The sequence below is a fragment of the Primulina tabacum genome, chromosome 16 (genome assembly GCF_025594145.1).
Source record: "Primulina tabacum isolate GXHZ01 chromosome 16, ASM2559414v2, whole genome shotgun sequence".
NCBI lineage: Eukaryota > Viridiplantae > Streptophyta > Magnoliopsida > Lamiales > Gesneriaceae > Primulina > Primulina tabacum.
This window is the reverse complement of record NC_134565.1, coordinates 28,967,118-28,992,265: the sequence shown is the minus strand read 5'-3', so window position 1 is coordinate 28,992,265 and position 25,148 is coordinate 28,967,118. Positions and strand designations below refer to the sequence as shown.

Sequence of the window (25,148 nt, the reverse complement as noted above, 5' to 3'; positions counted from 1 at the left end):
TGCCCATACTCTAGCTTCTGATGACTTCTAGGACACTCCAAGTCCAAGTAGTTCTGACAGATTAGACGACCTGTATCAATCATACTCGAGTGTGGTGTAATTTTCGAGGTGGCCCGGGTAGTCGGTTACTCGGGTACTTGTATGAGAGCCCGGGTTATGATGACTGCCCGGGAAGAGGAGAAGTGTCCGGGTGATTGAGTGAGAGACCGGGCTGCTTGGTGAACATTCGGGAAACCACGTGGTACTCGGGTTCTTGATGGTACCCGGATCATCAATGACCCGGATCCTTATGGGTGTATCAGTAAATGTAATGGACTTTTTTTTTTCCCAAAACAAGGAATAGACTTTTTTTTCCCAAAACAAGGAATAGACAATGAAACTAGATAAGTGCTTAATTAAAATGGTTTATATAAAGTGGAAAAATAGCATAAAGAGAGGAAATAATAAAGATGAAAAGCCCTTTTTTTTAAAGACGAAGTAAAAAATATTCTCTATAAACCGTCGTAAACCATACAAAAAAAATACACAACGTGTGAACAATTTAGATAAACAAAAGAGAAGATACACGGACAAAAATATGCTCAAATAACAAAGAAAAGAATCAACATCAAATCCGATGATGAGAAACAACTTGTGAAAATCAGAGATGCCGAGACCATTGTTGAATTCAATCAAAGAATGAAGCATAAAAAAATATGAAAAGAAACTGAATGAGGTTAAATTCAAGCAAGAAAATAATTGAACAAATCACGATTTTATGAAATGATCGATAAAATACAAAATAATATTTGCCATTAATGAATAGGAAGAGAATAAATCATGCATACGTTATTTTGCAAAATTTACGATCACTCATAGCGTACGATGTCATAAACTCAAATGCAATTGCTCATGGTATTATATATATATAATATATTCCAGTCGTAAAGGCTTGTCTCCTTTTTTAAAGGTCATATATCGATTATTCTTTTATATATATATGTATGTATATATATGTATGTATATATATTCCAGTCATAAAGGCTTGCCTCATTTTTTGAAGGTCATATATCGATTATTCTTACATCGTCAATGTTGGAAAAATAAATTTATGTACCCAAAATGTAATTCGATTCCATCTATCTTGCAAGACCAAGACAAGGAAACTTTCGAGATAAAACTCATGTCTAACAAGTAGAGTAGTTCTCTTGTGAGACGGTCTCACGAATCTTTATATGTGAGACAAGTCAATTCTACCGATATTTACAATGAAAAGTAATACTCTTAGCATAAAAAGTAATAATTTTTCATGGATGATCCAAATAAGATATCTGTCTCACAAAATACGACATTTGAGATCGCCTCACACAAGTTTTTGCCTAACAAGTGCATGTATAATAGTATCGGCGTGCGGGGACACACATATATATATATATCTTATAAACAACGTTGGATGTTCATGATGATTATTATATATAACTTAATATAATTTTTAAAGGCTAGAATTGATTCTGGCTTGATGGTCTGTTTTGACTGAATTACCCTTGTAGCATATGAATTTGATTCCTCGATCATGCTAGAAAAGGGAAAATTCTAATTCCAATGGTTAAATGGATTCTCACGCTAAATCAAGAAGGAATCACACCACTTCCACGAAACTAGAATTTTGATCTGTTATTTCAGGCATCACGGTTCCTATATAAATATAACCGAGGTAATACATCAAGAAAACATAAGACACAAATATACAATTCGCTCTGTGTCCGAAGAAAATGTCATGGTTCGGTATCAACAAGAATGAAGGCCGGCACCACACTCACAACAAGCCGAAATCGGATGAGCTCGGGCACGTCCATCGTCCAGTGATCATCGATAGCAACGGTGTGAAACATCCTATACATGGCTACGAAAGCCACAACTCCAAGCAATATATGGCCAGAACTGAAGCAGTTGTGAAGTATATACGTTTCCCGGGCATGGCAGATGAAGAATACACCACTTCAAGAATGGGGGAGTATGGAACAGGTGACCTATCTGGTAGGAAGAATGAATTCGCTCCCAAATCCCACGATGAAAGAGTAGGCAGACCGATGAATGATCCGCCTTGGGGCAATAGGTTCAGATTCAACAGCCCTCCATCAAATGAGCATCATCATACCACTCACGGTAAGGCCTGTTATCTTAATTTCTATATCAATTATCCGGTCGCTAATCTTTTAAATTTTGATACCAATTGTACAGATGATGACACACGCGTCGACAATACTAAAGGGACAAAGCCAAATAACAGGAAAGAACAAAACTACTACGATGATGAAAAGAATAGAAGAAACGGCTTTACTAAACAAGGGTCTAGACCAAACTATCTCAAAGATCAAGAAGATTACTATGAACGTGCAAATCCCAGTACAAATGGCTATAGCCCTCCTAAATACGCATTCTCCATACCAACTCACCAAGTGAAAGAAAAGGAAAACGATTACGTCACTAAACAAGGGTCTAGACCAAACTATCTCGAAGATCATGAAAAAGATTACTATGAACGTGCAAATCCCAATACAAATAGCTATAGCCCTCCTAAATACGCATTCTCCATACCAACTCGCCAAGTGAAAGAAAAGGGAAACGATTACGACGCTCGGGGTGCTCGTATGGGTCCATTCGGGACACCACCAAATAACGAAAAAAGCTATGAAACATCCAACTTTAAGCCGAAAGCAAACAGTCCTCCTCGGCTCAATCCACAGCCAAAAAAAGAACAGGGAAACTACAATATTCCAGAAACCATTGATAGCACCGAGGCTCGTAGGCGATATGGGAAGGGAGCTCCAGGGGCTGCGCCTGCAGAAGATCATAAGTACAGTGGAGGGACTATAGACAGCAAAGCAGCGGCAAAAAAATACAACGGTGTCCTTCTGACTGATTGATGAGAAAAAAAAATATGCTTATGATCTCTTGGCTTGTGAGTCTGTGTTAGTACTTGTGAAATATATACATTCCGCGAAAAATGTGTGTGTGAATTTGGCCATGTGTTGCGTTGTGTTGGTTGTGATTAAGCCTAAAGAATATGTAACGTCCCAAAATCCGATTACGTAAACCGCGTACATGAAAATCATTAAATAGCTAAATTATTTTAATTAAATAATTTTGAATACATGAATGATATATTTTGAATGACTAAATAATTAATTATATAATTTAAGGATTTTAAGGCGAATATCGGTGGTTGACCGGGGACAGAGAACTGGAGACGATGAAGACGTTAAAAATTTAAATGTTAAATTTTTATTTTTAGTTAAGAAACGATTTATTTTAAATGATTTAAGAATTTTAGTATTTTTGGAGTCAAATTTAAATTAATTACTAGAACAAGGAATTTATGTAATTTTTATGGGATTTTTGGAAATAGGTGATTTTAAATATTGTAGTTTGAGTCCTATTGATTTTATTTATTTTATGAGCATACTTAATTATTTAAATAGGATTAACTTAGCCCATTAATTAAGTTTAGAAAAGTCTTTTTATTTTTTTAAATAAACCCTAAACTACACGCATGCACACACCTAAACATCTAGTACACTCACGCACACAATTCACGCACTAGCAGCGGTCGCACGTCCAAGGTCTTACCAAGGGAGTTCTTCGATTTTTCTTCCTCGTTCTTCCTTCCAGCAACGAACACTCGATTCCCTTGCACCCTAAAGTAGGTTTTCCTGTCGGTTTTGTCGATAAAAAAAGATAGAAATCGTCATCCGTTCGTCATCAACGCTCCACCACACCGATATTCGTATTTCGAACGTTTTCAACGCAAAAGCACGTTCTAAACCCTTCTTTTTGCATCATTCAAACTATATTATGCACGTTTAATGTTTTTTTGCATGAATAATTGTTAAGATCAAGCGCTTACCACTAGGTCAAAAGTTATAGCTGTTAGACAAGGCGCAACTTTATTTCCTTATACTTGTGACAGTGTATATATAGTGCACCTACTTGGGTGCTAATGGGTCGGGCTGTTAGGCCCATGAGTCCGGGGAGGTGCATATCAATCGGCTGGTACTGTCTCATATCCCTTAGAGATCAGTCTTATCATTTCCTTACTGTCGGTCCTGTCCCCATCAAAGACAGTATTACCCGTTAAGATCTGATGTCACTCTTTTACAGCCCACTTAACCAACCAGATCAAGTGGCGTAACATCAACAGCTTGACACATGAGAACTTACTAGGAGTTTATCCATCCCAGTACTACTTTAACTCATGCACACTTAACCCGACAATAATATATATGATTTCGGTTTTATAAAGTTGTAACACATTATACGTGGTATCGACGTTTTAACGAATATTTTGGATGGTTATTGATGCAACATAATGTTGCTGCCATAGGGGACGCTTGGGATGGATGTTTAGATGTTAGATGTATGATTTTACAAGGTTTTAGTCGTCTGGAAGTCGAGCCAAAGGGCTGGGAGGAGGGCCACAACAGCTGCACGTATGCAGTCGTCGAGGGGCTGCGCGACTGCGGTTCCTTTGAGCCTCCTCTTCGAGTCACAGTCGACCAACTTCTTGTGGTTGGATAAGAGCTGCATGGGGTTTTGGTTTAGGGTTGAGGAGTGCCTAAAGTTGTGATTAATGGTTGGAGTTGGAGGTGGAGTGCAAGGGTCGGCGCAATAAGCTTGGGCGTGCGGGTTGCGGGTAGTGGCAGGGGCTTGGGACTAGACTTTAGGGACCTCTACCAGATAAAGAGAGGTTGAGGGGCTCGTTCCAGGGGCTGGTATGTGTCTTAGGAAGGTGCTTAGGGCTTGGTTATGTCCGGGTTTGAGTCATGGGCTGTTGCAGCAAGTGTAGTCGCTTTATAGGTTGTAAAAAAATTTACGGAATGGCTTAGAGAGGACTCGGGTAGAGGTCGAAAGTATAAAATTGAAGAATGTAAAGTTTAGCGGTTTGTGGTAACATTCCGAGCAAATTCGATAACCCGAGAAATATATTTTTGAGTCATATGTAAAGTATGATTTTATAATATATTTTCGACGTAGGAAAAGTTTATGATGCGAAAATATTATAATTATGCTCTAAAATGTCGAGACATGTGTATTTTAGAATTTTCAAGGAAACAATACTTATTATATAAATGGAAGAAAAAGAAAATATTTTGAAGGATGTGATTTGACACAGTGAGGGATCCGTCATAAAAAGGGTCGGTGAACTTACTTTATTTTATAGGCCACGGCCCAGTGACAATAGTTGTTGATGTCCCCGCCGTCAAGTACCATGGTTTATAGATTGATCAATCAAACAAAGTATAAAAGATAAATGATAGTCACTTTTAATGATCAAATTTCACTAAAAAATGATTTATGATAAATGACGATGAAATGCTATATAATGTTAAATATTTTAAATGAGTTATGAAAATATGTATGTTAACGATTTTTAAGTCAAATGTATTTTGTTAAAAATATTCTTCTTAAATATATATGCTTGTATATGTATTATTTGCTATTACTATTGGGATGTGTTGAGTAATTAGATTCACTAAGTTTGAATGATTGCAAGTGAGGAAAATGATGAGGTTGGAGGTTTCGACTCTTGAACGGACTGGGCTGGACAGTACCTACCCGAAGACCTCTCGTTTCCAAGTTGTTTTTAAAGGATTGAATGAAAGTTGATTTTTATTTTGAAGAGTTTTTAATACTTGATTTTATGGTGATTTGCGTAATTTTTGAGGGCTATGGATTTATTTGGTTAGCATTTTTTTTTCCAAATTGAAGCTTTAATTAATTATTTTCGGTGATTAGTAATTTTTGTGATGAGTAGATATAATTTTTTAGTATTATTTAATTAAAGTAAGAGTGTGAGACGTTTCAAAATAAGCCCAAGAACGTGCATTGTATCTCACACACACACACACACATATATAATTTAATATGTTGCTCACTTATTGTGCAACTTTTTGTCCACCAATGAAGTGATACTCATCTACTGGATGTGATTAAGCATATACAAATTGATATATCTAATAGGTTAATGTTATCTATTGGTGGCTACAAAAATGTACATCATATCAAAACTATATATATGCAACTCAAGCTTCCCTAATCTGATCAAGTATTGATTTTAAGGAGGGACACTCCAATTTTTGCTTATATATATATTTTTTTGTATAATTTCTTGTAAGAATTAATATGTCATTTCTATTTATTTAGTTTTAACCTAATCAAAGCAATCACATATTCTTGATATTACCAATTTAATTATGTTTGTTCAAAAACAAAAATTATGATTATCTTAGTGAAATCAAATTCTAACCTTTTGCCAACTTTTCGGAACTCTTGCATGAATGACATTAATTTCCCATGAAGATCAAAACATAAATTCTCTTTTTTCGGGTTTGTGATTTGGTTTAGTATATATTTAAGTTCAAATATAGTCCAATTTAATTAAATTTTTATTATCAAAATCATTCTTCTAATATACCAAAAATTTAAATTTGGTCATATTATATAATATGATGTGCATATTTGGTTAACATTTATAAAATTATATGGAATTCTTTTTTATATTAATAATAAGACATAAAAGTATACTCGTGACGACCCTTAACATTGGTGTAAAAGGAAAAAATCTATGTTACATGAGATGAAATACTATCATATTTAAGATATTTATACGAATATTTTATACAAACACACGAAAAGTAGAACTTCATGCTCGAGACGTTGTGTATTATTGAGCCACACACTTCTAAACGTTTCACGCTCGATCAAATGTTTTGGGGTCGGCAGCCCAACATCAAAAAAGGGACGCGTCGAATGAAATGATGAAACTCCGGACAAAATGGGAATAGAATACCTACCAGTTGTGTTGGGTTGTTGACACGTGCTTTCTGAACTTTTTCTTTAGTTTTATATATATATATCTATATATATATATATATATTTGAGAACTGAAATATGGGTGGTTTAATTTGTTTATTTTCTTGGGAAAGAAATAAAGATTATTGTACGTAGTTGTGTTGAACTCTCTTTAAACACGTTTTCTATCTTAACAAAATAGTTGTTTACACAAGTATTTTGCAAGATGCTAGTTTTTAGAATGTTATAATTTGAAATATTTGCTGCTTAGTAAATATTAGGCGGGTTAAAAAAGATTAGATCTCTTGTGAAACGGTCTTACAAATCTTTACATATGAGATGGATCAACCTTACCGATATTCACAATAAAAAGAAATACTCTTAGCAAAAATAATAATATTTTTTCATAGATGACCCAAATAAAAGACCTGTCTCACAAAATATGATTCGTGAGATTGTTTCGTACAAATTTTTGTCGTTAAAAAAACATTAGATTTTGTCAATTGAAGAAGCTTAATATATTTTGTTGTTGATATTTTATAGCATTTTTTGTAGTCAAATTTCACTTTGTAAAGGACACGTTCATGGTAGTGGGATGCAGCAGATGACGTACACGATGACGAGAGACTCGAGCGCATTTTCTCTTCTTCGATATGGTCATCGGAGAGGAGACACAAAGGGGCATTTTCGAGAATACAAAAGGTTGAGGGGTTATACCTTAACATGTTTTGTAGTAAAAATAATAATTTGCAAAATTAATTATTGTTATTAAAATTAATGATTTGGATATAATCATTATTTTACTGTGAATTTAATTTAATTTAATTAATAAATAGACAAGGTTTACGTTTGTATTTATTACTATCATTAAGGTTGAGACATGGATGGTAAATTGGTAATCACTTTTGGTATTTTATGTGGTGCTAATTTTTTTCTCCAAAATACTCTTATCCCATAATTAATATTATTTTCCAAATAAAAAATAAATAAATTAGTGATTTAAAAAATACACAACTTTAAATAAAAATTACTTTAATCTAATATATTTAATATACAAATTTATCACAAATAAATATAAATCTATATTTTAGATAAAAATTTAATTTAATTTTTTATAATTTTGAGAACCCGCAGCTATCATTTATGATGTGTTATGAGTAAATCCAAAATGTCCACAAAATATCATGCAAATCACGTTAACCGTGCAAAGTACATTGAATAAATCTCTGGTGACCGACTTAAAGATGAGATAACAAAGACACGAAGAGATTGAACTCTAACCTCTCGATGGTTCAAGTTAAAAAAAAAAAATTACTTGGACATATTGTGTGTGTGTTTACTATTATTCCATAAAATTAGAGGGGTGAAGTGGTATTATTATTAATTAAAATTTGCCAAAACTAACCATGGTTAGCTAGTGTTAATTAAGTGGATTAACTGTGAGGCTTGCCACCCTACCATCCCTCTCCGCCTATAAATAAAGATCACACCTTTTCTTCTTCCAACAAGAATTCAGTCTCTCTCCAACGCGCTTTCAACTAGAAAAAGAATATATCTTCGGAGGGAGGGACTCTGGGAGGCACCAACCAATCATTTTCCACCCATTTTTGTTGATTTTTTTTTCAAGTCGAAGGTTTCATAACTCTGTGTTAGTTTGGAAGTCTACCTTGTATACATGGAACCCACTTCGGAAAGGCTCTCGCCGTTTGATTTGATGGCTGCTTTGTTGAAGGGAGTGAAGCTCGAGAAACTAAATGGTTCGTCGGAGGTGGCACAGCCGGCGGTGTTGACGATGCTGGTGGAGAATAGGGACCTCATGATGGTGCTTACAACCTCCATTGCGGTGCTCATTGGCTGCGTAGTGGTGTTTCTTTGGCGGCGTGTTGGCGGATCGGCGAAGAAGGCGGTGGAGCCGCCGAAGCTGGTGGTTCCGAAGGCGATCCTGGAGCCGGAGGAAGTTGATGATGGGAAGAAGACAGTTACCATATTTTTCGGAACCCAGACTGGTACGGCTGAAGGCTTTGCTAAGGTAAAAAGGGGGTTTTACTTTTTATTGTTCGAAATTGCTTTGACCAAAAATGGAAAAAAAAAGTGAGAAAATTTTGACATTTCATTGGGATCTTTGAAAGGGAAAGGGGGATAACAGGAATCTTTGGAATTTTCATGCCTTGAAATGTATGATTCACTAAAGATTATGAATATTACTTCTGAGGTTACAAGAATTGTCTAGTTAATCATTTGAAATAGTTTGGAGGACTCGCCATTTTGTAAAAAAATTGATATTTGGACCTCTCTGCTATAATGTTTTACTTGGCCGTGATGATCTGGTGATAATTCTTTTATTTGTTCATTATTTATTATTCTAAGTTAATGAATGGTTGATTTTCGTGTTGAATATAGGCGCTTGCAGAAGAAACCAAAGCAAGATATCAGCAGGCCAAGTTTAAAGTGGTTGATTTGGTCAGTTTTTTAACTTGGTCTTGGAACAAAAATTTTGGGTCTTTTAGGAACTTTCATCTTCTATCTACTTCTTCTTTTGTGGTTGCTTCTTTATCTTTTTTATTTGTATAGGATGATTATGCTGCGGACGACGAAGAGTACGAGGAGAAGCTGAAGAAGGAAACTGTGGCCTTCTTTTTCCTGGCCACGTATGTTTATTCATATTTTTTAACAAAACACCGATTTTTAGAACCCTTTTGCGTGCATGCGATTTATTGAGTTGGTTGAGTGGTGGTTGTTTTCAGATATGGAGATGGTGAGCCCACCGACAACGCGGCTAGGTTCTACAAGTGGTTTACCGAGGTAAAATAAAGCGCGGAATTTAATAGTTTCGTCAGGTTTCTGTGTATAGCGTGAAATTTGGGATTGATTTCAAAGATTTTTTCTGGTAGGGAAAAGAGAGAGGAGAATGGATTAAGGATCTTCATTATGGCATATTTGGGCTTGGGAACAGGCAATATGAGCATTTCAACAAGGTCTGTACTTGGATTTTTTACATTCATGCGTGCATGGTGAACCCAAAAGTTGCGAGGAGGGGCGACCAAACTGAACTCGCATCTCCTTAAAAATTGCACATTGAATTGTTTTTTTTTTAATTTAAAAAATCCATCTAATGGGGAAATCACCCCCATTGCCCCTGCTTGGTCTTCCCCGGCTGATGGGATAATGTTGCTTTGTTCACTCTTATATATGTTGCCTGATTTTACATATTGTTCATCATTTGATTAACAGATTGCTAAAGTGGTAGACGGCATATTCTCTGAGCAAGGTATTTGTTTCTATGGGAAATTTACTTTTATTTGGCTTCTGGATTAAAATTCGGATGTTGAGTGATGCTAGATACGCTTTATGCCCTCAAAGATGCACGTCATTATGTCATTCTATTTTTTTTTTTTTTTAAAAGAATTTGAAGGAAAACTCAGGCTCGCTGAAGGACCATTTCTTGGTTTTGTGCTATTTTGTTTTCCATCTGTTACCACCGTATGTCCTTTTCAGGTGGAAAGAGGCTCGGCCCAGTGGGTCTCGGGGACGACGATCAATGCATTGAAGATGACTTTACTGCATGGTAATGGATTCCTAATTAGATGTCAAATCGACCAAATTGTGCCATCTGTAACATTCTTCGATAATTTTTCAAAATGTTTTAATTCGGAAGTAATGCAGGCGTGAGTTGGTATGGCCTGAGTTGGATGCATTACTTTGTGATGAGGATGATGCAACTGCTACTACACCATATACTGCTACAATTTTGGAGTATCGTGTTGTATTCCATGACCAAACAGATGGATCAATTTTGGAGAACGGCTCAGCCAATGGCCTTATCAATCATAATGCCGTTTATGATGCTCAGCGTCCCTGCCGGTAATGAGCATGTTTCTATTCAATTTTCTTTTCGTTTTGGTCTGTGTTTCCTGTGTAGTTTGAATGTGGGCAGCTCTCCCCTTGTGCTAAAATTTTTTTATGTCTTGTTTTCTTTTTGAAGATCAAATGTCGCTAGAAAGAAAGAGCTTCATACTCCTGCTTCAGATCGTTCTTGCACTCACTTGGAATTTGACATATCTGGCACTGGACTCGCGTAAGTTTCTGATATATGTAATTTGGCCCATTTCGTATTCAGAAATTCTGAATGCCCTCTTGAAATTTCGAAATAACAAAGCTTAATTGTTGAACTGAAAACTTCTCTATCCACAGGTATGAAACGGGGGACCATGTTGGTGTTTACTGTGAGAATTTGATTGAAACTGTGGAGGAAGCAGAACGGTTACTAAATTTGCCCTCACAGACATACTTCTCAATTCATGCTAATAAAGAGGATGGCACACCCCTCAGTGGTGGCTCTTTGCTACCTCCCTTCCCACCATGCACTTTAAGAACAGCACTGACTCGATATGCAGATCTTTTGAGTGCTCCCAAAAAGGTTCAATTAATCACCGTAACATCATATTCGTAGTCTCTAATTTTATTTTATGTTACTTGAAATTTTGGCTCATATGTGTCTGCTGTTCCAGTCTGCTTTACTTGCATTAGCAGCTTATGCTTCGGACTCCAGTGAAGCCGATCGACTCAGGCACCTTTCTTCCCCTAATGGAAAGGTTGTATACATTTGATTCCATCTTTTGACAATTGCTTTCCCTGATTGATTTTCTTATGATTATTAATGTATGTTATCTTCAGGAGGAATATGCGCAGTATGTGATTGCAAGTCAGAGAAGTTTACTCGAGATCATGGCAGATTTCCCCTCTGCCAAGCCTCCTCTCGGTGTTTTCTTTGCAGCAGTTGCTCCACGCCTGCAGGCCAGATTTTACTCTATCTCATCTTCCCCAAAGTGAGTGTTTATCTTACCATTCCTTTGTATCTACTTTTGGAGGCTGCACTTGCTATATGGAATGCAATTCTAGCGGCCATATAAGTTGGTCATTTGTGCAAATTGATCTTGTGTGTGTTGCTCGTTGCCTTTTATTTTCTCGTTATATTGACAAATCTTCAGGAACTCATTTTCTCTTATTGTTTTCCAGGATTGCACCATCAAGAATCCATGTAACTTGTGCATTAGTTTATGAGAAAATGCCCTCAGGAAGAATTCACAAGGGTGTCAACTCAACATGGATGAAGGTATGTTTCTCGTTCTTGAGATAAGGTTATATGTTTAAGTCTTTTGTTAATTTCCTAGATGCAAAAAAGTCAGTTATTGTGTTAACCCACCAGTAGATGGTGCCATGCGGTGCACGTACTACGTACTTTATCCCTCGTTTCGTTGGGCATAATCTTTTTTGGTAGCTGTTTCTTGGATCTTAGTTTTTTCATTCCTTTTAGAATGCTGTGCCTTTGGAGAAAAGCAGCAATTGCAGTTGGGCGCCAATTTTTGTTAGAACTTCGAACTTCAGACTACCTGTTGATCCTAAAACACCCATAATAATGATCGGCCCGGGGACTGGCTTGGCCCCATTCAGGGGTTTCCTACAGGTTTGTGTAAAAATATTTCACGTGCAGTTAGCCTCCGTAATCTTTTTTACATACTCAAACTATTGGTTTTCTATTCCGATGATTATGCCATAAGTGCTTATTTATGTTAACAGGAAAGATTAGCACTGAAAGAATCTGGGGCTGAACTTGGTCCCGCCGTATTATATTTTGGATGCAGGAACCGAAAAATGGTTAGTAGTTCACTGAGCATCTGTAAAATGTTCTTACTCTCAATAAATTTATGCCACATTAACTCGCGTCATCTCCAGGACTTCATTTACGAGGATGAATTGAACGACTTTGTCGAAGCTGGAGTAATTTCAGAGCTCGTTCTTGCATTTTCACGCGAGGGATCAACCAAAGAATATGTGCAGCACAAATTGGCACAAAAAGTATGCAATTATTTTCGAGATCCACGTATTCAACAGTTACTTCAATCTCGAAAGTTTTGTATCGATTTGACGTTTTCCCAATGCGTTATGCTCCAAATGTGTTAAAATCAACCTTCTCTTCTGCACTAGCTCATACGGGACTACTTATAATTTAGTTGGATAACACCCACAAATGTTTACATTATATGTGATGGACAGGCCTCAGATGTCTGGAATGTAATCTCAGAGGGAGGACATATTTACGTATGTGGTGATGCGAAAGGCATGGCTCGTGACGTCCATCGAACTCTCCACACCATCGTCCAAGAACAGGTGTGTATTTATGCATAACATTTGGCTGTTACTCTTTCGGTATCTGCACGCGATCTCTCTTTTCCAACTTTAGTGCAATTGTTGGGTACTGGGGGCAAATGCTCGGTTTCTAAACACAACTTTACGCCTTGACTACGTTTTCAGGGATCTGTGGACAGCTCCAAAGCTGAGAGCATGGTGAAGAATCTGCAAATGACAGGAAGATATTTACGCGACATATGGTGAAAATCTCCTCAGCCAGGCCAGTCGTAAAACAGATTAGAAAGATCAAACTTGACCAGTATTTTTTATTTGTTGCATACCCAATAGGGCAAGGGAAACTTTTTGAGTGTTGTATATTAGTTGGTTCCATGTGAATTCTTTTTGCTTTTCCTCTCTTTTTTTTGTCATAGTCATCGATGGATATTGTAATTCTACGAAAATGTAATAATTATTGCCTATTTTTTCTACATTAAAAACATGTCTGTCCAGTGTCTATCAATCACTCTTCATTTGAGGAGACAATGCTGCATCTGGAGGGGTGTAGCACAACCCTTCTTCATTGTGGACCCCACATTTTTTATACGAGACCCACTGATCCAAGGGTTGTGCTCGACCGGGTCTTTTTGGCACGTGCTGCCGAGCTTTTTAAATAAAACTTTTATTTTTTTAAAAAAAATAATAATAATTAAATATCCTGGTAGGTTTGGGAGTTGGGACAATGATTCCACACAAATTTAAATTACTATTCAATGTGTTGTATCACTTGATTTTAGTCAAAAAATGTTATAATTAATTAACCAAAATATTTTTGTTTTTACCATTGTATAATAAAAAAAAATAAGTAAATAGTTTTTACAGACCAGACCACCTACTTGTAATTTATTAAAAGTTTTTATTTAGATTTTCGAAAAATTCAACTATTCACTATACACCTCATTTTTTTAAATAAATTTATAGGAATAGCAGATTCCATAAAATTAAACTAATGACATTATGTAAATATAAAATCGATTAAATCAAGAATGAACATTATTATTTACGAACAAAAATTATAGTTATTGACAAATTCATGCAAATTTGTTTTTTTTTTTTGTTAAACAAACAATGAATAAGTTACTCTTAATTCTTCTTGATTGAACAAATCATATTCTTTTCCAACAAGCGAATTAATATAATATAATTGAAATAGATATTATGATAAAAATACTTGTGTAAATAAACGATATACTAAGCATCCGAGTTTGAGTTGAGTCAGTGTCGTATCAATTCAATCAGAGACAGAAGTTTTTTTTAACGAAATGAAACGGATACACATCAATCATTTAATATATCCAATTAGCTACAAAATAAACATGAATGTTTTTTTAAAAAAACCTATGGATGTAACTGTAAAGAATTGAAAAAAAAAAATTTGAGTTCGTATACATAAAAAAATTGCCAGCAGACAGAATATGAAAGCTTGAGTGGCTACAGACATGGTCTGGGGACTGAGAGGTGTCGATGCCTTATTTGCTTGATTTAGAATTAATCAAGAAAGATATATTTCGCTTTTAGGATAAAGATGACTGTTTTTTATTTATTGAAACGATTATTATGAGCTAAATAATTATTTTTCTGTCCTTTTTAGCTAATACAAAGCTAAAAATGGAGGGCTAAATAAGAAATTATCGTTGAGTCATATGCTTGCTATCCGTCATTTTTTAGGACTAAATTGAGAAATACTACACAAAATGAAGGACTAAATGGAGACAATTGAAAAACAAGATATTAAATGTAGAACTAAATAGGTTATTATCCCATATTATTTAGTCATAAAATAATTTTTAGTTGGAATTAGATAAAGACAAAAATTTGTGTAAGACGATCTCACGGGTCGTATTTTGTGAGACAGATCTCTTATTTGGGTCATCCATGAAAATGTATTACTTTTATTCTAAGAGTATTACTTTTTATTGTGAATATCGGTAGAGTTGACCCATCTCACAGATAAAGTTTCGTGAGACCGTCTCACAAGAAACCTGCTCTTAGATAAAAATCCAACCAAACATCACTTACAGGAACAAAGTCAAAATATGAGGGCAAAAAGAATGATTATTGATGTCATTGCAGTTAAAGAAATACCAAAGACAAAACAAAAGGAGCGCAGAAGGAGACTGTGCCATCGCAAAATTAGTACAAGAAACAAGAAATTAGGAGACAAAAAAATAAATAAAAACTTACAAATTCGATTTTGCAAATCCCCTTCTTTCTGGACAGCTGATCATTCCCATCTAATGATGGCAGAGCCCCACGTAAGACCCGCTCCAAAACCAGCGGCTGCGATTGTATGACCGGCTTTCACCTTCCCACTTCTCACAGCTTCATCCAACGCCAGTGGAATTGATGCAGCGCTTGTATTACCATAGTTTGCAAGATTTGATAGGACTCGTTCTGATGGAAAGTCAAGACGTGTGGCTACTGCATCAATAATTCTCTGATTTGCCTGAACAAACAAGTTTCTTCTGCTGGTTAGTCTCGTCGACATATGGGTATAATACATTCTAATGCTGAGAAAACCGTAGAACTAGATATACTGGTAAAAAGAAGAGTAAAAATGTAACTCAAATTTTCAAGAAAATCCGAAGTCAATTTTCCTAACAAAGCATTTCACCAAATTGGTAATGCACTTTGTAAATCATTTTTAAAGTCTGGGAAGTTTTCCACAAGTGCAATGTGAATTCAATGAAAGCGTAAATGCATACTGCATGGTATACATTTCATTCTCCTGAAATATGTCAAAATGACACAGATAGCACGATTTCGTATCAGCTTCACCAGTAATTGTGGTGGTGTAGCTTATATTGAGAGGATATACTAATTTTTCTGGGGTTGAGCTATCATCTCCATAACTTATATTTTAACATTGTTGCTTTCATTACAAACTGACACAACAGAGTGGGCGATGAAAGAAAGGGCTACCAACTGGAAAAGGTCGACAATGTATTTTGAATCTAAATTATGGGTTTAGATTAAAGAGAGTCTCATATATTGATTAGTGGATGAAAGTCATCTCACTTGAGCTGTTGTGTATATTGCCTTTTCAAGGAACTCGCAATTCTACAATTTCATTTTGACTTAACAAGCAATTGTAGTGTGACTGGCAAGATTGAGAATTGTTTGTAAGGTTACCCTATCAGTCTTATGTCCTCAAAATCCAGTTTCCAAAAATCATCATCACATGTCTTTTTCTCTTCCGAGGGAGGTAGATTTAAACGTTTTGATTCAACTATCATGCTAAATGCAAACATTTCAAAATATACAAAGGGTTGTCTACATAATTACAATTTGGTGAGGGCATGCTTCTCTAGTTTGGTCATACATGTAACTACTACTTTGGGAGCGCATGCATCCACAATTTGAGCATTTGTCACAGATGTACAAACAAGTTTTTACCTTTTTTTATGTATATTGTGTTTTATCTCGACTTTCATTTACAATAGGCTAAACATATGACCAGCTTGTATGCTAAGGAATACTCAATTTTCTTGACTCGAGATCCTTTATGCATCTTGTGTGAAAGTTAATTTAAGCTGTTTTAAGTGACAAGGCACAATGCGATATAACACACACATACCTGATGAAGCAGCAACCAATCTATACTGGACCCAGCAAGACCTGCCTTCTGTAGAGCCAATTCAATCGACTGAGGAACCACACGAACAGCAAATCGGAAGACCTCTTTACCATTCATTTGTATGCAGGAGTATGAAGACCCTTTTGGTAGATGTCCAAGGAGTGAACCATTAGTCCCTAATGCTTGATCCTTTTCATTTTCCTTCATAGTGGCGTTTAAGTGTCTAGAAATGACAAAAATACTTTAAATTTATATATATCTATTCAATATAAATAGTATGAACTTGGTATATTTTTCGGCGTGCCATCTGTTAAATTTACTAAACCAAGTTTACTTTATCGAATTATCTATATTTATACTATATATCTGGTGTGATATCGATTCAAATGATTAAAATTGGCTTACATGTTTTAGCTATATTGATATTGATAAAATTAGAGTTTACATTCAAATTTTTTATGCATTCTTATTTTAATTAATTTATGTTTAACTTTTGACATATAAGATTAAGTTACCGACACCAGACACCGGCACAAGATGTTTGATACCTTGCTGGTGAACGGTGGTCTATATGGTGAGTCACAAATTAAGTTTTCTATAAATAGTTTTGTTTTTTCATTATCTACAAAGAAATAGATTTTAATCTTTGTTATTAATAAATCATGATCCAAACTTGATAATTTCATTTTTAGTGAAAAAATTTCTAAAATTTTGGTATATCCGATTGGATCAATAACATAAACTACAATGATTTAGACCAAAAAATTTATAGCATACACACTATATGTGTACCACATAGCAAGTCTGAAGAACTAGAGGACAAGATGTCTTCCAGAGGATGTTAAAACGGTACCTTTGCCCTTCACCATCGCTGTGCAAGTCAAATGCGAATAAACCGTCCTCTTCTATGTCACATGCCTGATTAAAAGATCATGAAAAATTAACGAGTATTGAAGGAAGTAGTCACCTGGATACAAGACTATCTACATCAAATTTGCTGTTGCAAGAGAAGAAATTTGTACATAAATGAAAAAGACATGCTGCAATAATTTCCTTAAAACTCTCCTTTTTTTAGAGGAAAAAGGGTTGATAAACGGTGTGAAAATGATATGATACGGTACCTGTACTACCACAGCACCGGCAGCATCGCCAAAGAGAATACAGGATCCTCGGTCGGTCCAATCAACATAGCGAGATAGTGCATCAGCTCCAATCACAAGAACATTTTTGAAGCCACCACCTAGCAATAAATCACAATAAATAAGATTTCGATAATGAAGCAACTTATGGTCAATTTAACTAAACTCATCTTAAATATCTTATAAGCTTTTAAATCTCATAAGCTGTTTTAGAGCTTGTTTGGTTAAAATTACCTTTTAACGTCTATAAGGTTTTAGAGTTCAAAAGATATTTAACTAATTCATAAGCTCTTACATCTCATTTTAAATTAATTTTTTTAACAGTTTAGATAAAATAAGCTGTCAAGAAATTAATTCAAGGGTAGAGAAACAAATCACGAGGGTAGAACAGAATGAAAATAGTGAGAAAAAAGGATTACAGAATAGACAGGGATATTAAATTTAAAAGATATTCAGGAACTTATAACATGTTTTTTAGTGTATATTAAGTATTTGAAAAGATATTTTGTTTTTCTAAAAAAAGCTGATAAGAGATTATAAGATCTATTTAAAAAAAACAAGAAGAAGAAAATACCAAGTTATTTTTAAAGATAATATAAGCTTTAATTCAAAATAACAAAATAAAATATTAAAAATTAGTAGTATATCCTAAATTATAGTCAAATTCATTGTCCCTTGAGATTTTGTTTTCCCATTATTTTCTTTCTAGAATGTCTCTTTTTATTCGGATACTTTAATAGCTTAATTGTAAAATAAGATCTAAGACTTTATAAGCTACTAAAACATCTTATGCTCTAAAATCTGGTAAGATATGTAAGATTAGCTTAGCCAAATACTAATAGGCTCTAATTTATAAGCTCTTACATCTTATTTTAAAATTAAGTTCATAAAATATTGAGATAAAATAAGTTAACATAAAAAAAATTCACCTGAAAAGTGGAAGAAAAAAAAATAGAGTGGGAAGAAGGATAGGAGGTTAACATGAGATGTAAGGATAAGAATCTAGGTTATTTGGTTATTCTGATAAGTTGCCATGAAGATCTCAAAGTAGCTTATGTTTAAACATTAAAATATCTTGTTTAAAAAATCTGACCTAACATTTACAGATATTGTATAATAAGTTTTCAAACCTCCTCAAAATGTTTTAAACAATCTATAAGATGAGCCAAACAGACTCGTTATTAAGTTATCGATTTTTGCAATCTTTAAGTAAGAAACAGAGTTTTTACCTCTAATGTGGCAAGCGGCAGAAACTAGGCCCAAAACAAAACCACTACAGGCAGCCGTTATATCATAAGCCAATGGATTATTCTTGCAGCCCAGCTCTTTTTGAATCTGGAAAAAAATGCCAGAAGCACATTTGAATCCTCAAATATGCTATTGCTCATGAAATCAAATAATATATCATAAATAAATAGTTATGCATATACTATGGCATGATGATCATCAAATGTAAGAGAATCGTGAAGCTTTAAAAAGGTTGTAAAAATTGAAGATTGGAAACGATCAGGGCTCTGTCTCACAATCATAGCAAGGAAAAAAAAGAAGAAAAAATAGTGATAATTTAGGGATATTGCTACAATTTGTACCTGTGGAGCACTGCCAAATAAATCCTCGGGAGTGGAAGTACACATTAACACAAGATCCAAATCATCAGGATCAACCAAGGCCATCTGGAGAGCTTTCCGACCTGCCTCTATTGCCAAAGCAGCCAGACTATCCTTTCCTGCACCAGCATATTTCTAAGATACACACTGGTTCATAAATACAATTCAAAGACTTGAAAACATATCATGTGAACTGAAGTTTTTCTTCTCTTCACTCAAAACTGGACTGCCAAGGGCAAACAAATATGTGGCGTTGTTTGGTGAGCTTCCCTAGTCCAAAAAAGTTGCACAAAATGAAAGCATGATGCGGCGAGTGTCCAGGCGCCACGGTTAAAACTAATGTTAACATGTACATATAAAGGACTAATCATTCTTACCACTTGAAGAGCTAAAAGATATCACCTCAGAAAAGCCAAATGCTAACACAAATATTCTAATTCTCTCTTCCGTTCAGGTGAAAAGGAAGCATTAACTGAGGGGAAGAAAAAACTCACCAGAAATGATTCTTCGATTTCGAATTCCAGTCCGTACAGATATCCATTCATCAGAAGTATCCACAATTTTTGAGAGGTCATTGTTAGATATCTGAAGACTTGGTACTGCAGAGCCACATCCAACTAACTTGCAGCCTTTGCTAACAAACCTATAAAAAATTAAAATCAGTGATCAAAGAGGACATTATTCCATTTAAACAGCAGAGAAATTTTAAATGAGGGAAAAAGTAAAACATCCTTTCAATATGAATAATCACTAAGCTAGGGTGAATACACGAATCTGCATTTTATGATGTGTGTTTCAAGAAGGCCAAGACTGCAAAAGTGCAAAATAGTATGTGAGGTGCTTCTTAAAACCCTTCGCTAAACAACATAAGCCAAGGCATTATAGGAAAAGGTTGATTTTTAACAGATTGAAAGCAATGAACACATGCAAAGGGAATTGAATATGCATAAAATGATGACATGTTACTAAATTGAGACCAACAGCTTAAGTCACAAATATCTAAGAGCATAAATTTGACCAATCGATAGTATGCAAATGATAAAAACTCGCATACAGTGTGGAATGTAGCCAAGTTGAAAGAAATGGTTCGAAGATACAAAGCATCACTTAAAATCAACAATGGAGAAATAAAAGATCAACAGAAGGAAACTAACTTCTGCTAATTTGGATAGTCAGGAACGGGGTATGGATGTATCTACATTGTATTAGTAAATTTTACATTTCCGCTTCAGTCCTGCTCAACAGACATTCTAGCACGTCTAACCACCAGAATTAGAAGACCATGAAAACCACCACATTTGTCTTACCTTCCTTTCAATTCATTAGTGATATCACCTTTTGTTTTTATTCATTGCACAAACAATTGAGACCATGACAATAATAGAGTATCAAAATACAAGATAAATAATCAACAAGAACACAAAGATTTACATGGTTCACCCAATATTGACTACGTCCACAGAGCTACTACAAATCTTTGTTATTGGGAGAAATTTTACTAGTGAATACAAAACAATCAATATCTCATAATATCAACCCTGAATATAATCAAGAAAATATTTTCTCTAACTCACATAACATAGTTTCTAACACTCAAGAAAAACCTCTTTCCTTTCCCTATGCTCTCTAAACTTTTGGGATTGCTTTGAACAAAGCTTTCGATTGGATGATTGAAACTAAAGGTAGGGAGCTCTAATTATAGAGCTAGTTGTGCATGTGAAAACTTGAGCCGCAACTTCATTTTTCTTCGGTTAATTTTCATGCCACAATCATCATTTTTCTTCGGTCAATTTGCATGCCACAATCATTTCACAATTTGTTAGCTACCATATTTGGCAATTTAAGTCTGCATCCACCAACCATCATAAATGTTGACAATTCACACTTTCTTTCATCAAGGAATGGGGAGGTATCTACATTGTATTAGTAAATTTTACATTTTCCACTTCAGTCAATCAGTCCTGCTGAAAAGACGTTCTAGCAAGTCTAACCGCTAGAATTAGAAGACCAGGAAAACAACCACATTTGTCCTACCTTTCTTTCAATTCATTAGTGACATCACTTTTTTGTTTGTTTTGGATGGCAGTGGATTCAGGACGCACAAGAAGAACAAAAGGAGACTCAGATCAGCAGGCAGCAGCAATAGTTAATGAATAGAACATATAGAGCAACAAGCAATAGCCATGGTATATGTTAGTTGTTTCTTTGGTTATTCTGGTAACTAACCATCAGAATATAATTTTCCTCTTCCATCAATAAGCAACCAGCTAAATCACACGGAAGGGGACAGAGAAAACATCAAGCTTCATTAAAATATCATTGATAATACTTATCGAAAAACAGCAGCACAATTAAAGAAACCAAGGAACATTAGCATGCAAGTAGAGTAAAGTCACGGGGATATTCGACAGATCATTAGGCAGTTTCATGTCACATAAATGGGTGGAACCAAAATTAGTTATTGCCTTTGGATGAGCCAAAACCAATCATCAAAGTGGTATGAATCTACATTTAAAAACTAATAACACCACCATAATAGTTATTTAAATAATAGCAAACTTTATTAGAGTCTTCCTTTCATCTACTTGCATATTATTTATCCAAAATACATACTTCCATAGAATATGAGCAATTAATATCCATAGATTTCCTCCTTCAATATATATCCACGTGCTAAACGAGATTCACACAAAAGATAGCATGAAAACAACTAAACCTCCACTGGTTTCAATTGTTGCAAATTATTACAACTAACAAAAACCACCCAAAAAACATCCAACTTGTAGTGACTCAATTTCTTAACACATGATTATCAACAAAAGATTCCAATTTTACATCACGCGCTTTCCTAAACAAGCAAGCAACAGCCTATCAGAACCCTATTCATCCAAAATTTACAATTCATTTCTCCAAAAAGGAGACGCTCATTTAATATTTCTTAGCAATTGGAAAGCAAAACCCACAAGATCAAAATGGAAAAAAATTCTCATCTCAACTTTGCATTTAATTGATCACCTGGGAACTCTAGGTTCAGAAGGGGGAAGCTTCTCTGCGCCCTGAGCAGTGCTGGAACACACTAATCTCCTGGAAACTCCCTCGGAGAACCAAATCCCAGATCGAGAAGTCCCCAAAGGTGGAAAAAATATATTCCTACCACAAGGAAAATTTGGCGAAAACAGCCCGGATGCATTCGCCATTAAAGTTCTTGATTTCCTCTATCAGAATCACACACTGACAGATGTGGGATCTTTAAGCTTATATCTATTTTTCTTTTAAAAAAGAAAAGAAAAGAAAATAAGCCCAAGAAAATCAATGGGTTTTATAAACAAGAAATAGAAAAGTCAAATTGAAAAGAAAAAGAAACAATATAATCAATAGACGGAAAGAACAATCAAATCATTGGGGGTTTCCGGAGATTACAATAGAAAAATGGACGAAATTTCCAATGAATTTTTTTCCCCGCACTCTTTCTCATCAGACACAGTTGAACAAATGCAAATGCATGTCGAGGAGATGAATAGATACAGATTTTGTCCCTATGTTTCTTCGTCTCTGGGAAGGCAAGGGAAGGGAGCGTGGCTCATTTCTCTCATGCAATTCGCATCTCCATTCTCGAGGGATTGAGTGAGCAAGAAGAGCTGTGTTTCAGCCATGTAAGCAGGGTGTACACATCTCTTTCACCCAAGTTACTGTTTTGCCCCTCAACCGTTGTTGTGCCTTTGCCTCATTTGGTGGGCTAAATATGCCATTTCACTCTTCTGAATAAATGCTGGTTTATTGCTTATGTTTCTTATTTTTTGTTATTATATATTTTCTTTTTCTATATTAAAATAAGATAAAAATATATGCATTATTTATTTCATTTTAAATAGTTTACATTATTCCTCTACTTTCGTCCTTTAAAACGTGTCATTTTTTTTATTAACGTTGATAAAAGATGTACATGCGTTATTATTTTTAATTTGATAGAATAATACTAAACAATTAACATGAAATTTTTTAAATTTAAAAGAGATGTTCGATTTAAAAGAGAAGTTTTGTTTAGTTTTTTCTACGTAAAATATGAAGTGACTTGAATAAGTTTCTAGTCAGATAAGAAGAATAATTATGAAATTAAATATTTTGATATCCTCTAATGTAGTTACTCCAATAATGTGACACTTCTTAATAAAATAATATAGATAATATAGATATATTATGAGTAGGGATTATACGGGATCAAATTGGACCGGTTTCGGATTGCGGGATAACATAATCAATCATATAGGATATCATATTGAATTTATCGGATTAGAAGTATAACTCAACTAGAAACCGAAATCAAATTGAATTGGATCCAAACATAATTGGAATTAGTAATTTTTTTTTTTTTTGTTTTGGAAGAATTGCAGCCAATCCCCTTGTAAAAAAATATTTCTATGAGAAAAAAAATCAAAATAATAATAATAATAATAATAATAAATTAAATATTTTGTTAGACCCGATTCAATCGAGCGATAGTAAAATGGTTCCGGATTCATTTTTAAGAAACTCGATCCAATTTAATATCATATCGGTTTGGATTTGGAATTCCGGATTGATCTGGTCCCATAAGCATACCTAATTATGAGGCTATCATTCACATGCATAAATTTTTATATCTACCTAATTATTTTTATATGTTTTAATAACTAATCATCATTAAAAATAAAAATTTGCAAATAATTTTTTTATGAGGAATTGAGAAAACAAGAAAATTATAATTCTAATCTTGTAAATTGACATGTTTTGATTTTAATATTGTAATTTTTCAAAATTTGGTTTTCATCCGGCAACTTTAGATTTTTTTTTTGTTTTTTTATTTGTTCGAAACCGCTAAATTTATCGAATATGATTTATTTGACACTGATCCTCTCCTACGTGATATACATGGTGAGAATAATTAATATATTATATACATTAAAATTCATATGAGCAAAACTAAAGGGAAAATAAAACAAAACGACTTCAATGCTTCAAAATGTGAGAAAAAAAAGTTTATTGTTTATCTTTATTTTTGTTTATATAGATTCTAATATATGTAATAACGTTTTATTTTTGTCACGTGCAGCTACGTAGTAGAGCATCAGTGTCAAATAAGCAGTATTCAATAGATTTAGTGATTCCAGACATAAAAAAAAGATATAAAAAAATACTATATGAAAATCATATTTTAACGAGTTACATTACTAAAACCTAAAATATATCAAATTAAAGAAATAAAATTGCAATTTTACCTACCAAATACATGTTTGAATTCTTCACAAATAATCACAAACATATTTACTAAATATCTTTGGTTTTTTTTTTAAAAAAAAATGATGGAATCTGCGGTCTCTACTCTTCATTATACACTAGATATATCATAGCTGATGAAGTAATTTGTTTAACCATCCTAATCAGGTAATTAATTGCGCAAACCTCTTGCCTTATGTTCGTCTAAGAAAATGTTAATAAAGATAATCGAACGGATGATTATTGATCGATTGTTCACCAACTTTACCAATTCTACACCCCGAGGGCACTATCTTTGAGTGAGTGAATTATTTTGAAGTTTCTCTAGCTCAAATATCCGATTAGCAATTATCTATACTTGTCGAAGCTTAAAAAGAGGCTATTTAAGTTTTAGATGCACCAATAAAGTGTGGTGATTTAAATACTTTCCAGGCGTTGTTTCCGATGTTATATCGAGTGGTTCACACAACATTAGTAAAGTATTAATTATATGTTTATTACTGACATTTAATTATTTCTAGCATCTAATTAATAATAATGTAACATGTCAACAAC

The 25,148-nt window shown here is 34.4% G+C and overlaps 3 protein-coding genes across 4 annotated transcripts; 2 read left to right on the top strand and 1 right to left on the bottom strand.

Moving 5' to 3' along the window:
• The first annotated feature begins 1,694 nt into the window (after window positions 1-1,694).
• Window positions 1,695-3,107, top strand: LOC142529159 (uncharacterized). The gene is made up of 2 exons (XM_075634595.1): window positions 1,695-2,145; window positions 2,221-3,107. The coding sequence occupies exons 1-2, from the start codon at window positions 1,752-1,754 to the stop codon at window positions 2,904-2,906; spliced, it is 1,080 nt and encodes a 359-aa protein (XP_075490710.1). The 5' UTR covers window positions 1,695-1,751; the 3' UTR covers window positions 2,907-3,107.
• A 5,225-nt stretch (window positions 3,108-8,332) lies between these two features.
• Window positions 8,333-13,446, top strand: LOC142528908 (NADPH--cytochrome P450 reductase-like). Its single transcript, XM_075634181.1, has 18 exons — window positions 8,333-8,860; window positions 9,232-9,291; window positions 9,403-9,479; window positions 9,576-9,633; window positions 9,723-9,806; window positions 10,063-10,099; window positions 10,327-10,396; window positions 10,495-10,692; window positions 10,814-10,906; window positions 11,023-11,248; window positions 11,340-11,423; window positions 11,506-11,657; window positions 11,848-11,944; window positions 12,146-12,295; window positions 12,409-12,486; window positions 12,565-12,687; window positions 12,886-12,999; window positions 13,144-13,446. The coding sequence occupies exons 1-18, from the start codon at window positions 8,507-8,509 to the stop codon at window positions 13,222-13,224; spliced, it is 2,136 nt and encodes a 711-aa protein (XP_075490296.1). The 5' UTR covers window positions 8,333-8,506; the 3' UTR covers window positions 13,225-13,446.
• Window positions 13,447-15,054: 1,608 nt separating this feature from the next.
• Window positions 15,055-22,980, bottom strand: LOC142529560 (beta-ketoacyl-[acyl-carrier-protein] synthase III A, chloroplastic-like). 2 transcript variants are annotated; one of them, XM_075635112.1, is made up of 9 exons: window positions 22,761-22,980; window positions 22,356-22,609; window positions 19,835-19,983; window positions 19,323-19,459; window positions 18,963-19,068; window positions 17,716-17,834; window positions 17,448-17,512; window positions 16,595-16,817; window positions 15,055-15,463 (listed from the first exon to the last, which is right to left on the bottom strand). In XM_075635112.1, the coding sequence occupies exons 2-9, from the start codon at window positions 22,535-22,537 to the stop codon at window positions 15,242-15,244; spliced, it is 1,203 nt and encodes a 400-aa protein (XP_075491227.1). In that variant the 5' UTR covers window positions 22,538-22,609; window positions 22,761-22,980; the 3' UTR covers window positions 15,055-15,241. The 2 variants fall into 2 exon arrangements, with proteins under 2 accessions (XP_075491227.1, XP_075491228.1); XM_075635113.1 differs by having other exon boundaries at window positions 22,356-22,980.
• Window positions 22,981-25,148: the final 2,168 nt, after the last annotated feature.